Source organism: Manis pentadactyla, chromosome 2 (assembly GCF_030020395.1).
Source record: "Manis pentadactyla isolate mManPen7 chromosome 2, mManPen7.hap1, whole genome shotgun sequence".
NCBI classification, from domain to species: Eukaryota; Metazoa; Chordata; class Mammalia; order Pholidota; family Manidae; genus Manis; species Manis pentadactyla.
Window position 1 is genome coordinate 46,412,909 of NC_080020.1, and position 14,310 is coordinate 46,427,218.

At 51.9% G+C, this 14,310-nt stretch overlaps 1 protein-coding gene across 1 annotated transcript; it reads right to left on the bottom strand.

Moving 5' to 3' along the window:
• Positions 1-207: 207 nt before the first annotated feature.
• NKX2-5 (NK2 homeobox 5) lies at positions 208-3,307 on the bottom strand. The gene is made up of 2 exons (XM_036884821.2): positions 2,804-3,307; positions 208-1,322 (listed from the first exon to the last, which is right to left on the bottom strand). Exons 1-2 carry the CDS (start codon positions 3,132-3,134, stop codon positions 682-684), a joined length of 972 nt encoding a protein of 323 aa, XP_036740716.1. The 5' UTR covers positions 3,135-3,307; the 3' UTR covers positions 208-681.
• Between the last annotated feature and the right edge of the window lie 11,003 nt (positions 3,308-14,310).

Below are 14,310 nucleotides of genomic sequence, written 5' to 3' on the forward strand. Positions count from 1 at the left end.
TTTAAAATATGGCCTCCTTTTTTGGGTTATTGAAGATTACATGAGACAATCCCAGAAAATGCCTAACAGGGGATCCAGCACGGGTTTATTATTATGTTTGCTCAGGGAATGCCTATGCCTGCATCTCAAGACCAGTCGGCAACTGCCTGCCTCTCTCTGAAATTCAGTTTCTGGAGCGCCGCAAGCTAAAAGAAGCACGCAGGCGGGTTCAGCGCACTCTATTTAATGGGAAGGGGATTCTCGTTTCTTACAGCAACAGGTAAAAACATAAATACGGGTGGGTGGGCGTCGGCAAGGCAGCAACTGCCCGGGCGCCGGGCCCAGGCTCAGGGAAAGGCGGCCAGATCTTGGGCCCAGAGCGCCCGGGCTCCCAGGCCTAACTGGCCGGTTGGGGATGCCCGTGGGCGCCCGGAGGACACTCCGGGAGCGACCGCTAAGGCACCAGGCTGCGGGATCACTCACCGCAAACTGCACGAACTCGTCCAGAAACTCTCCCGCTCTTGGGGAAAAAGGCTCACGGGGAAAAAGACTCATGGGGCGGAAAAAGCTCCAAGGCCTCTGCGGGACCGAATGTGAAATCCGAGGACGCAGAGACGTGTCGGGAGCCCTCCCTCTCCCCGAAAGTCAATGCCCCTCTCTGGAGGTGGGAGCGACCAGGGGCGCCCGAGGCAGGTCCCTTCCCTACCAGGCTCGGATGCCATGCAGCGTGGATACTCCCGAGCTGCCCTGCGGAATCCCGGGGCTCTGCACCGCGTTCAAGTCCCCGACGCCGAAGTTCACGAAGTTGTTGTTGGTGGCGGCGGTGGCCGACTGGGCGGGGGGCGGCCCGGCCGGGTAAGCAGCTGCGCAGCTGTAGCCGGGGCTGCAGGCCGCGCCGCCGTAACCCGGGTAGGCTGGGTAGGCGTTATAGCCGTAGGCGTTCAGGCCCACGCCGTAGGCTGGCGCGTAGGGCGCCGAGTCCCCTAGGCACGGCTTGCCGTCGCGCACCAGCACGGGTACTGCGATCCTTCGGGCCGGCGGCGGCGGCGGCGGGGGCAGCCCCACCAGCTCCAGAGTCTGGTCCTGCCGCTGCCGCTTGCACTTGTAGCGCCGGTTCTGGAACCAGATCTTGACCTGAGTGGACGTAAGCTTCAGCACGCTGGCCAGCTGGTCGCGCTCGGGGGCCGACAGGTACCGCTGCTGCTTGAAGCGCCGCTCCAGCTCGTAGACTTGCGCCTGCGAGAAGAGCACGCGCGGCTTCCTCCGCCGTCGCGCCCGGGGTCGCTCCGCGCTGTCCGCCTCCGGCTTCTCCAGATCGACCGCCTTCTGCAGGGCGCACAGCTCTGAGGGGGACAAAGAGGCAGACAGACGCTCGGGCAGGTCAGAGCGGCCCAACCCGCGGAGCCCCCACCAGTTAATTGGCCCTACTGAGTGCCACCCGTCCTGTCTGGAGTGCCCAGGTTGGCTACCGCGCGCTCTGCCGAGGGCACCGGGCACCACGAATGGCTCTGTTTCCGCCTGACAGTCAACATTGGTTTAATGTCTACTCTGGGCCAGACACAACTGTAGGTACTGGAGACCAAACAGGAGAGGTCTCTGCCCTCGAGTGGTTCGCATTCTGGTGAGGGAGATAGTGACTTAAGATTTCAGGTTGTAAAGAAAGTAAAACCAGATGATGCGCTGGAGGGAATTAGATTAGGGCTGCTTTGATTTGAACAGTTAACTGAGGGGAGACCGAGGCCTCACCATAGGGTCAGTCATATTGTCTGAAAATTATGAAACCGAAGAAACTTAAGGTCAGGAAGTGCTGATTTGGTTATCGAAGGCTCACGCGCGGCCGCTGAGGGTTTTTGCAGCGCCCAAGAAGCGGCGAGCTGGAATTGGTTTCGAACTGGTAGAGATCAATTCAGCCCGCCTTGCCTGCCGGCAGCTGCTCCCGCGGCCTTCCCTCTGCTGCTAGACAAACTTTACTAGGCTAGAAAGATCTTTTCTGGGCTCAGTAGCCCTTCGCCCTTCGCCCGTGGCCTCCCTGGCTTTGCCTGTACCCGGCGTTGGGCTACGGTCTCCACAGCGCACCCCTTTTCCGCGGACCAGTCAGCCTCCCTTGCCCCCCTCCCCGGACTCTGGGATGGCATGCTCGGCGATCGGCCACTTTCCCCGGTCATCTCCACTGCACCGCGCCTTTAGTCGCGCGGCATTTTCTTTTTCCAACCTCTCGGCCCTGTCTGCGTCTGGAAATTGTGCTTGAAAAATAAAGCTGCTAACGCAGATTCCCGAGAATCGGCAGTATCCCCTTTTTAAAATCAAGACCCTTCTACCCGAAGATTCCACTCTCCTAGCACAAAGGAGGGGAGGGCCCCAGAAACCCGGTTTCTGAACTCAGCTCCAGTTATGCGCACAATCATGTCTGGGTGCAGGATTTTAATTGTTTAGCGGCTTTAGGCAGTTCCTCAGAAAGACTTTTAAATCCAAAAGATATATCTTTTAAACCCTGATATAGAGACTGTATCTCCTTCATGTTCCGTCTACCACAAACCGATCGCTCAGCTTGGTAACAGATCCAGGAGCAGGGCTGCTGCCGCCTGGGGCTTTGTTAGGCCGCAAAAAATATTTTTTTCCTTTTGTCTCTTGCTTGCGATCATCGCAATGCAGCATTCCTTTAAAACTCCGATTGGACGCGAGGCGCGGGGGACCTGGCGATAGCCTCGCTTCTGAGCACCCACCCAGGCACTCGCGTCTCCTCCACTTCGGCCGGAGTTTCTTGGCGGCGGCTGGGGACGAAAGCTACCTCAGAGGGGAGATGGGGTTTATGTTTCCTCCTCACCTTTCTTATCTGCTCGAGGGTCCTTGGCAGGGTCGGGGTCGCCATAGACACGGGGATAGAAGGCGGGGGCGCCTGGGAAGGCAGGCGGGCACTTGGCGGGCGAGGGCGCGGGGCCCAGCTCTGCGCGCAGCTCTGGGAGGGCGGGCGCCGCGGCCTCCTGCCCCGCGTAGGCCTCGGGCTTGAAGGCGGCCAGCATGCAGGAGGCGGGCGCCAGGGTGGCCTCCAGGCGCGCGGAGAGCTCCCCGGCTGCCAGGCTGCGCTGCTGCTGCTCCAGGTTCAGGATGTCTTTGACGGAGAATGGCGTGGGCGTGAGCGCAGGGCTAGGGAACATGGTGGCAGCGCGCGTCTCACAGCGCCAGGTGGGCTGCAGAGAGCGGCGCTGCCCACGGCCCTTGGCAGCTTCCCTGCATGGTGCCCGCCGCCGGCCCGCGCACCCGCCTTCCTGCTCAGGATGTGGCCGGGAGTCAGGTAATGCGGAGCACAAGGGACAGGAGAGGCGGGACCAGACAGGAGGAGGGGGACTCAGCCTGCCATTGGGCCTGGGGCCGCGATGACAGGAGCGATGAGCAGTTTCGTGTCACCTAATATAGTCATACGGCTCAAAAAAAAAAAAATCCTGCTTAGCTTTTTAAAGGGGCCGCGAGACATTTGGAAGGCTTTCCTTCTGCTCCTGCAGCCTGAGATTTCGCTGTGGTATTAGCCTGAAAACCCCACCAAGACTTATTCACAGGAAAGGACCAGATGCTTCTCCAAATCAGGCTTCTGGGCAGGGCTGGGTTCATCTGGGATTTGAAGTAATGCCTCAGCACCTAAAGCAGAATGATAGAGTGAGGGTGGAAGGCAGGAGAGGGGAGTCATTTCAAGGAATCTTACAGGCTTTGTTATTGAAACCCTGTCTGACTGGGAAGAGACCATATCAGGAGAGAAGCATGGGGGAGAGGGTTTGCTCTGGGGTGATGGCAGGAAGGGGAGATTATGGACAATTTTTGAGTTATGTTTGGCTTGACTTACAAGGCCAGTTATGCTTCAGTAGTCCCCCCTTCCCCAGAAGACCAGATCATGGGGGCAAAGATGTGTGAATGTGAATTGGGAGGTGACCACCTATACTAGTGCAAGTTGTATATACACAACTCCAGGGGGCGCCAGTCGCTGCCAGTCTACCTTCAAAGAGAATGACCCCCCCTTTAATAATGAAACAAATCCAGAATCCCAGCTAGTAAGCTCAGGTTCCCAGAAGAGAGCTGTCTTCTAGCGCACCAGAGCTCCCAGCGGCCTAGTTTCTCCTGTTCTGGAGCCCACCATTCGTCCTTCCTTCTTTTCTGCTCTCCTTGCCTAGTAGCAAGACCCCCAGGCTTCTGCAGCCCCAGGGCCTCAGGCTCCAGCTCCAGTTAGCTCTCGGGCAGGCGGGGCTCCTGTCAGCCCCGCAGGTCAGGATTTCCCTGAGGTCTCTGGGCCATTTCCTAGTGGGGCGCCCAAGTGGCTGCAGCAGCGGCTTGGCTAGGGGCATGGGGGAAGGGCAGGGCAGGCAGGGTGTTAATTTTTAGCCCAGGGTCAGTGAAGTAGGAGTGAAAGCTACCCAGCTAGATCCAGCGCGCGCCCGCCTCATCCCTCTGGGTTCCTTAGCAGATCTGATGAAAATTTCGGGCTTTCCCCTCACCTCTAGAGCACTGCAGAAAGGCCCTCTAATTTGTATACAGTTTCAGGGAGGATCTTGGGGCAGGTAGAATGGCCCCAGGTTATGGTCGCAGCCTTACCCTATCTGTGGGGATGGCGAGTCTTGTCATCGGAAAAACATTGATTGCCCACAACCAAAGCGTGCTCAGGGAGAGGCGCAGTTGGGGCGCGAGGATTTACTGAGAACGGAGTCTTGAAGGGCTCGGCTGCTTCCGGAGGGCCAGTTGGGGACTTGGGAAGAAGCGCTAGAAGTAGGAGAAAGGCGCTCAGGGCCAAAGGCTTGTCCTTAGCTTGGACACGGCTCTGGCCCAAGACTCCAGAATGCGAGCGCAAGGCTCCGAGGACACTCACAAACCAGGGGGACAAGGTGGTGTCTGTCCAGAACGTGAACCTTAGGTTGCTCAAGCGGGACGGTGAGCCGTCGGGCTGCGCAGCCGGGAGGAGCGCGAGTGGAGTCAAACACAGGCCTAACACTGGAACCTTACAGCCCATCATCGAGCCCACACTCCCAGAGTCTGTGGGCTCCAGGGTAGGACGAAGTAGTGCGGAGTCCGCACGGCGGTCCCGGAGTCTCGGAGCACTAGACACAGGCTTCCAAGCGCCGGCCGCCAGTATCAGACCCCGGCCTCCGCGGCGCAATCTCGCTTTGAGTTTTCGAACCAGGGGCCACGCAAGTTTGTGAGATTGTTCGCTTGGTTTACGAAGAGATGCCTCTGTACAAATGTGGGGGCCTCTCAAGACCCAGGAACCTTTCGCACCAGCTGCCTCCCAACGACCCAAACCGGGCTTCTGCCCCGACGGATCTTCAGATCAGGATCAGTGGACTCTCTTCGGTCCCTCCTTACCACGGATTTTGGCCAATGTTACAATTATTGCCCTCAAATAACCTAGCTTGGGGGCCCACCTCGCCTCTGAAGATTTTTTTTGTGGGGGGAGTGGGAGAGGATGCCTATCGCTAAGGCGGTGACGTCTGGCAAACGAGCCACATCCGATTCAATTAAACGTCTAGCTGAAAAGACCTCGGAGCGCGGGGGTCCTGGGAGCTCTGTTAAGTGAATGGGCTGGCCGGGCGGCTCGCGATGACAGTTTGAAAGATTAGTGTGAGCCGACGCCTGAAATATTACCGTTTAATGGGGGACATCGAGGCTGCATCCGGGATCTCTGTTTGTAGTTGTGTATGTGTGTGTGTTGGGGTGGGGTGGGGGTGTTGTTTTAAGAGACAGTTCTGGAGGAAGAAAAAATCCCCCGGCATTTTCTCTGCAAATCTAGGCGTGTTTTATCACCTATTTTCGGGCATGAGGGTTCCCAGGGCTGACAGACCTGTGGGTCAGGTGTCAAGAAAAGGGGAGGAAAGAAAACCCTCCCTATTTGGACACAATCACTGACTTCTCCACCCCCTATGATAATCCGGTAATAATTTCTCTTGGCTCTAAAACAGGCCTTGGCGTTGCGGGAGAGCGGAAACCCGGCCAAAAACGGATAAATACGTGCAAAATCGAAATTGGGGCGACCTATGCTGTTCCCACAGAGAAATGTCCAAGAGTAATTTCTAACTTTTCTTTGCAGTCCTCACTGTTTCTGAGTGAGTAACAACCTTTTTGTTTTCTTTAAATGCAAGTTGCAATGGTTGGGGGTGGGGCGGGACGAAACTTGATTCTCCAGCCTCACTAGGGACGCATCTTCCTTCCCAAGGGCGGCTGACCCAACCTGGCTGCCTCTCTAAGCCGTACTTTTGCCAAACTAGCAGCACAAACAAACAGACTTCAGCCTAGAGAAAGGCAGAGAGAGAGACAAAAGGAGGCCCAGAGGAGAGAGAGAAAAATCTATCCTTCTATTTCTTTGCCTTTTAAAGGGTTGGTGCTTTAAGATGAGGCAAATTCCAGGATGACTCCAGCGCATTATGGGCACATAAAATATTATTAATTGAAAAGCGATCGGCGCGGTCTGAGCCGGCCCCCCTTTCCTGCAATCAGCAGGGCCGGCCGCAAAAGGTATATATGATTAATTGAAAGATAAGCTGGAACTATCACCGGGAATGTCATTAATGCGCCAGGGAGACGTCCATTGGAGACAGGCGGTGTTATCCGCGGCTTTATCTTCAACAACGCCTCGCTCTCGGCCTGCGCCGGGGAAACAGATGGGGGTTTCTGTCTGGGACGCTCGCCCCATGTTTATATTTTGGGAAGAATCGCAACTCGTGGGAGTCCCCGGCGGGCCCCCTGATAAATGAACATTAGCACTTTTTCGGACTACTGTATCAACAAAGGGGCTGCGGCGCGGCAATAATTGGCGAGAAAGCAAACAGAGGGCCGAGAGCTCGCCTCTGCATTTCGTCCGGCTGATGGATGAGCAGCGGCGGCTGCGGGCCCGGCTCCCGGCCCTCGCCCCGGCTACCCGGCCGGGCCGCGGGGCCCCTCCGCAGCCCTGGCTTCCTTCCGAGCTCAGGGCTGGGGGTGGGGAGAGACTCTGAGGGCTGCTCCCCGGCCCTTGGCTCCTGAAGAGTCCGGGCGGCCTCCGCGGCACCGGGTTTTCCCCGTTCGGGGACTCGCCTTATTCAGGTAGCTAAGCGGCACCGAAGCCGCCTCTTGCCTCCGATTCTTGAGCGCCCTTGGGTGAGCCACATGCTCTCGCATATGTCATCGCTGATCTGCTTATCTCCATTGCTCCGCTCAGAGAGGGTGAAGTGACTTGTTCAAGGTCACACAGATGGGAAGTGGCAATGTCAGGATTGGAACATAGGACTGGCTACAGAGTAGTGAAATTAAAAAAAAATGTTATTGCAAGTTGCTGCCTCCTAGAGTCATACCAAATGGAAAGGAAGCAAGACACTACCCCACCCCCCATACACACCTCTTGCAGCTAGAGAAGAGTACCAGGCATGTTGGGTTCCCCAAAACCTTCATGGATAAAGGGGGCATCCTGCATAAAGTTAGTTTGAGAGAAAGGAGAAATTTAAGATCACTCTTTTGTCTTCCTTCATCTCCACCTCCACCTCTTCTCCCTCTTCTTCCTCCATCTCCTCCTTCCCCTCTCCTTTTGGTAACAGGTCTGTTGAAATATAATTGATGTGATTCACATACCATACAATTCATCTATTTAAAATATACAATTCAGTGATTTTCAGTATATTCACAGAGTTGTGCAACCATCACACAATTAATTTCAGGATATTTTCATCACCCCCAAAAGAGACCCGTAGGCTTTAGCCTTCATTCCTAGCCCTCTCCCCTATCTCCCACTTCCCCAGCTCTAGACAATCACTCATCAATATACCTGTCTTTACAGACTTGCCTGTTCTGGACATTTCATACAAATGAAATCATGTAACATGTGGCCTTCTGTGCCTGGCTTCTTCCACTAGGGTAATGTTTTCAGGGTTCATCCACGTTGTATCACAAATCAGTACTTTGTTTCTGGTTGGAATGATTTTCTGTTATATGGATATACCACATTTCATTCTATATTTATCAGTTGATGGACATTGGGCTGTTTCCATTTTTGGCTATTATGAATACTCCCAGCCCATTTTACCCTAAACTCTGAACCTTTAGGGGCCTGAGGAGGACTCTTTTCTCCCTTCCCCCCATAGTTAACCCACCATCCTCTGCAGGCTAGCTTCACGGGCACGTGCTGTCACACAGATCCTGAGTGTAGCAGGCTCCATGCCCTACTGTTGCTGTCTTGAAATTACTGATAATATTTGGAACAAGAGGCTCCACAGTTTTGATTTTACACTGAGCCCCACAGTTATGTAGCTGGTCCTGTTTTCTGGGCAGTTTGAGTAGAACCCTGGAAACAGCATCTTCTTGTTCCCATGGCCCCTGTAATTTGTCTGGCTTATTGGCTTTCTTTGCCCCAGGGTCTAGCCCCTCTAGACACCTGAGACAGACAAAAAGTCCCTGACCTGCCTTTAGGGCTGTCTATCCAAAGTTGCTCTGCCATAGGAAAGGCGTGGGGCCCACAGAAGGGAGCAGCTGAGTGCAGATCCACCTGGCTGGTGGATATTGTGTGTATATGTAAGAGTGTGTGTGCACGGGAAAGGCTATACTAGTAGGCCAGAACTTCTACCCAGCCTCCAAGTGGTTCCATAGCCTAGTCATTATTTGAGAGTTGGCCTAATTTCCTGCATCCCTTCACCCACATTGACTGGGTGTCCACTGAGTTGCACAGCCCATAATACACAGACCCTGAAGGAAACAGAGTTGTACCAGAAAGAGTAATGGCCTATGAGCCTATACAGGGTTCTGGTTCTACCTCTCTCACTGATTGGCTGACCCTGAGCACATCCTTTTCCCTGGCTGATCACCAGTTTCATATTTGTCCCCTTGGTGGCATTAGATGTACCTAAGGTTCCTTCTCAGCTGTGCTTTTCTGGGAAACATCCTAAGATGTTACTTGGACTCACCTGGGCAGTAGGGAAGTGTGGGGAGACTGTTTTAATCTACAAAGTGAAAGTGGTTAAGATGGGAAATAAGGTCCTTGCCAGTTGTGAGATTATGCCGTTTGGGGGGATGTGGTCTATACAGCAGTACACATTCAAAATAAAGTTAAAGTGATGTTAGGGAAGTAGAAATGGATTATTCTTATGCCAAACACATTCAATTCCAGACAGATTAAAAATTAAAACTAAGAAATGAAAATAAAAGTGCCATAGATAATTAAGATAATTTTGGAGTATTTGCATATTTGGGAAGGTAGATTAGGAGAATTAAAGACCTAGAAAAAATATAAGATGACTAACATAAATCTGATGGCATAAAAATAAACTTCTGCACAACAAAAAATTACCATAAGTCTGAGAAAAGAGAAAACAACATATAGGTTAAATGCTAGAAATAATGACAACAAAACCGGATTTCAACAATATGGAAAGAGTTCCTATAAATCAATAAGGAAACAACCCAAGAAAACAATCGAAAAATTGATGAAGAGTAACAGAACCTTGTTAGTAAAAGGAAAGAATAAAAAAAGAAGGAAAGAAAACAAAGAAAAAGATAAATTAAAGCACAAAGATCCAAATGTTCTCATTTACTAGTTGGCAAAGATAAAAAAATTTGATAATTACTCTGCCTAGTCACTTTTTTACATTGTTAATTAGAATTGTAAATTAGTAGAATCAATCTCTTTTTGAAAGGAGAGTAATTTGATGCTATCAAAATTAAAAATGCATAAGCCATTTGAACAAGTATTTCTGATTCTAGGACTCTATTCTATAGGTATATGCATTCAAGAAAAGTATTTTCATTGTGGTTTTTAATTTTTAAGGAATCAAACATTGGGAAAAACCAATATATCTATCTTAGGGGACTGGTTAAAAAAAATTACGTTCCCCAATAGAACAGACTACTAGCAGCCACATGAAAGAATTGGTTACATTTATTTGTATATTTATGGATACATTTTGAAATACATTAAATATCAAACCAAGTTGCAGAATTGGTGTTTTAAATATGGGTATATGTACGTATATATGGTTCTTTGGATTTCTTTTTTTTTTTTGAAGGATAAAATGGTAATGAAAGCTTCTGGGGCAGAGAACTGGGGGATGGGGATCAGGAATAAAATATGTTGCTTTCCATAGTACATTTGTTTAGAACAATTTCCTTCTTTTTTTCTTTATTTACCATATGCATGTACTGCCTTAAAGAGATTTTTAAGAACCACAATCAAGATAAACCCCAAATGTAGTGAATAAAGTTATGCCTTTATAGAGGGGAAAGAGAACTCTTGGTGGAAATACCTAGGCCAGAATCCTCTGTGGTACCTATTTAAAATGCACATTTCTGGGCCCCACTCTCATCTTGCAGTTTATGAATAAAAGGTGTGCACAGTTTGAGAGGGCAGCCAAGGGGCAATCCAGTGAAATCTCCTAAAGGAGACTGGAGCTAAGCCATCAGTAAGAAGTCTGAGTAGAATGGTCAGCGGAGCCTCAAAGAGGAGGGAGTGGGGTGGCTTTTATCCAGCACTATCCAGGAACAGGACCTCAGTGGTCCTGGTTGCCACCCAGCAAATTTGCCCTCATGATTTTCCCGACTTGTGCTTTAGTCTCAGGGTCAGACCCAAGTCTTGGGGTCACTGGGAATTCAGCTCACATTAATCTGTGCTCTGGCTTGCTTCTGGAAGGTGCTGTAGCTCTGAGTGGGGCAGCAGATTCAGGATGGCCATCCAGCTTTGCAACCCCACCCAGGCCCTGTCCCCAGGCCAGCAGAGGAGTCTGGCAGTTCCTAGTTTTCCTGGCCCTTAGCCTCAGCCCACTGTCCATCTGTCTCTTGAGGGCCAATCTCCAAAAACCTCTCTGAAATAGCTTGGAATCTGAACCAGATCTGGAATCTGTCCTAACCAGGCGAAAGTATACCCTATCTAACAGGGGATAAATGGAGATTTTTCATATCTGGTTCTCCCCCAACTGAGGTAGGACCCTTGCAGCCACTGGTTCCAGACTGCCCACCCCTTGGGATGGTGGACCAGGCAGCGCCCTGAAGCTCTGGGTCCACAGAGGTGGCGCAGCCTTGAGCGTCGCTTACCACTAGTGCCCCTCCCGCTTGCTTTGCCTTTGGGCGGCCGCTTCCACCTCCCTGCCTCTCCAGCGCACCGGGTCTGGCCTTCTCAGGGGAGCATGTCGTTGCGGGCAGTCACGTCTTTGCTCCAAGCGGGATAGGTCGCTGCTAGCGGGAGCGAGGGCGCAGTTCCCCCCTCCGCTTCTGTGGCTTTGTGTCGCTTGCTCCTGTGGCCGGCTTGCCTCTAGGGGTCCTCAAGATGACAGCCACCCACCCCACATGTAAGCACTAGAATAGATTTGGATCCCCATTTTCAGTTGTTATGTTAAACATATGAGCAAAAAACAAATAAAACAGATCTGAACATTAAAGATATTTCCCCTTCCAAAATATTTTCTGGGCTTGGACAACGTGCACCTTTTCTTATCCCTACAAGGTGTGTGCAAGCATCTTTTGTTCCTCCTTTTGTTAGTTTCCTTAATAATTGTTTTAGAGTCACATCATGGAATAGTCTAATTATATATTTTGAATAAATAATACACCAAAAAGCAAAACGACAAAAACCAAACGCATAACAGAACATACACTGTAAAGCGTCCACCTCTCTCCCCCAGCCACCTAACTCCCTTCCCTAAAGGCAAAGTACTGGGTCTGTTTACTTTTTAAATGAACTCTAGTGAGGCATAATATACCTAGAACAGAACGAACAGAGTGTCAGTGTACAGTTCTGTGTCTTGACGTCGACAAGCCCCTGTAAGGACCACCACAATCAGGACAGGAAACATTTGCGTCACCTCAAATGGTTTTCTTCCGCCCCTTCCCAGCTGATTCCCACATTCATCAAGGCTGTCACGGCTTTTTACAAACATGTTTTTCTAGAAACATTTTCTGCAAATCTAAGTAGTATTATACGTGATTATTATTATTATTCCTAAGAGCAGCTACGTTTGGTGGCCTCCTTTGCATTTTGCCGTAGCCAGTTTTTGTTGATATCTTTTGTAAGTCACTTGCTTTGGGGGGTATGTTTCTAAATCGAATTTATCCTGAGTCAGTAGATATGACCTCTTTAAAACTCGTTAGGGTTTGCCAGATGCGAGGGAGTCGCTTTCAAACTTCCGTTGTCGTTTCATGTTAATTTGGTGCTTGCGCCGAGAGGCGGTGGGGACCGGGACGTGCCACAGTCCGTCAGGATCCCGTTGCTGAAAGGCACAGCTGGAAAAATCAGGTGAATTCGACTTACATAATCAATGATTCAGAATGCGAATACTATTTTCTAAGGCCGGCCCACGGCTGCTCTGCAAGGGTGCAACTCCGGCAGTGGACGCTTTGGAAGAGCCCGCGGCGTGGCGTAAGGTTTGGGAGAAGCCGAGCTGCGCGAACTGGCCGCCTGTTTTGCCCGAGGCGTGGGGGGTACTGGCGGGGCCTAGAGCAGCGCTGTGGCCCTGGCTTCCTGGAGAGACGAAGAGTCTCGCCAAGATCTGTGCGGCCTCCTTGGCTGGGGCTGACCTTCCGGCTGCGGCCCCCGGAGCTTCCACCTGCGTTGCTGCGGCCTGGTCGCTGTTGAATTTAAGCGGGTTATTCAGCGGGTGACTGACCCTCACTAGGGCCGCCACTCCTCCTTTCGTGGCATCTTCCTTTCTCTCCTTATCTTCCAACCTGCTCTGCGGAAATGCTGCAGCTTACCCGGCCAAGGCGGAGCGCATCGCCAGTGTGTAGACGGCAAATTGTTGCGCAGGAGAGCCATTCGAATCTGCATTCGGTTCAATTAGTATTTATTTAGAAACCTTCCCCGCGGCAAGGCGTAGGGCCCGCGAAGGCCGACAAGCTTCAGGATCACGGAGCAAATTCAGTGTCAGCAGCCGGATATCGCGGAGGGCATTCTGCGCTCCCTACAAATTGGGCAAATGCGGGAACTCACACTTGAAATGAGCGCACTATAAAGGGTTGTGTTGACACATCTCCATACTTTAGTGTACACATGACAGTTGTAGGCATTCAGCCCCTGAAAAGGAGCACAATGGAGCATTCACATGTACATCATCACATTCAATACATCCGTGAATGCATTCCAGTTTATTTTCCGTGTAATCTGTGGAATACACTCACAGCGACCATAACTCGCTTTGAATGTGTTTACTGGTGCACTTTAAATATGCTGAAACGACATGGGTACGCATATGTATACCTTAAGTGCACAGTCACTTTCGTGTGTGTAAGTGCACGTGGTCAAACCAATTTAAAAGGATACAGATCATCCTATGAAGTGTCCCTTACTCCCCTCTCCGCTCCTGCTGACCTCACACATTTGGCGCACACACATTTGTGCACTCTGCGTGGTAATTGTGTCTCTGCTCTCCCTGCACCCTAATTGGGCGTCGCCTGTGCAGACCCTCCGATTTGTGTGGAGGGCTGCGGCCTTGTATCTCTAGGTAGGGAACATCTTTTGTCTCTCGGCAAGAAGCTTTCCTCCGGGAAAGATAAAGTAATCGATAGGGTCTTTTAAATAGCTCCGCGTTTCCTGTCGAGAGAGGAGTATCAGCGTGCGCACCAAATCTGCTCTGGTATGTCACCTTATCTCCCGTTCCCGCTGTTGTCCCCAAACGCCGCCTGTCAAGGGAGACGCCACCCGCATTAGGACCCAGACTGGGGCCCTTCCGCTCGGGGTCACGCGCCGCGCCCTCGGCTAGGCTCAGCCGGCCCCTTCGGGGGTCCGGGAGGGTGGGAAGAAGAGGCGGGGGCCTAGAACTCCGCACCGGGCTGGAGAGGAAACTAACAAACAAGCCTAAATCCACCGTCCTGGGAGGTTTTTGGGTGAACTCAGGGAGATGCTTTTCTTTTTCTTTCCTCCTACCATGAAAATAATAGATCTGGTCTGGAGGCTAGTTGAGAGCAGCGCTTTGGCGGCTATGTTGGTAAAACCGTGCTTGCCAAAGTCCGGAGGAAAACCAGGGTTATCACTTAGCGTGAGTTGCCTGGGCCACAAGGAGCGCCTGCCAGGGGCGAGGTTAGCTTCGGCATTGCGGTAAAGTTAGGTTTCACCAATTTCCAGGTGACTTGTGCTGGGGAGAGGAGGGAGTCGTATCGGCCAACAGGGTGCCCAACAGGGGCTTTGGATCTCGCCACCCTCCTAGTCTCTGGCGGCTTAATCTGCCCAGCGGGCAGCAGTTGGAGTAGGAGCTGATTCCAGCTGGTTTGGAGGGCAGGGTGCAGCCACCAGAGGCTGGTCTGCCAGCCTTAGCAAAGACCCTGTGGCCCACCTTGGGTTTCCCTTCCCCTGGCGGACCCTCCTTGGAGATCTGCAAGCCTGTTGAGCTTAAGTGTGTTTCTAGGTGAGGT

Excerpts from the sequence above, each read along its gene's own strand:
- NKX2-5 (XM_036884821.2), bottom strand. The coding sequence starts at position 3,134 with ATGTTCCCTAGCCCTGCGCTCACGCCCACGCCATTCTCCGTCAAAGAC. Across the intron at positions 1,323-2,803 it reads CCCTCGAGCAGATAAGAAAG|AGCTGTGCGCCCTGCAGAAG; the intron begins GTGAGGAGGAAA and ends TGTCCCCCTCAG.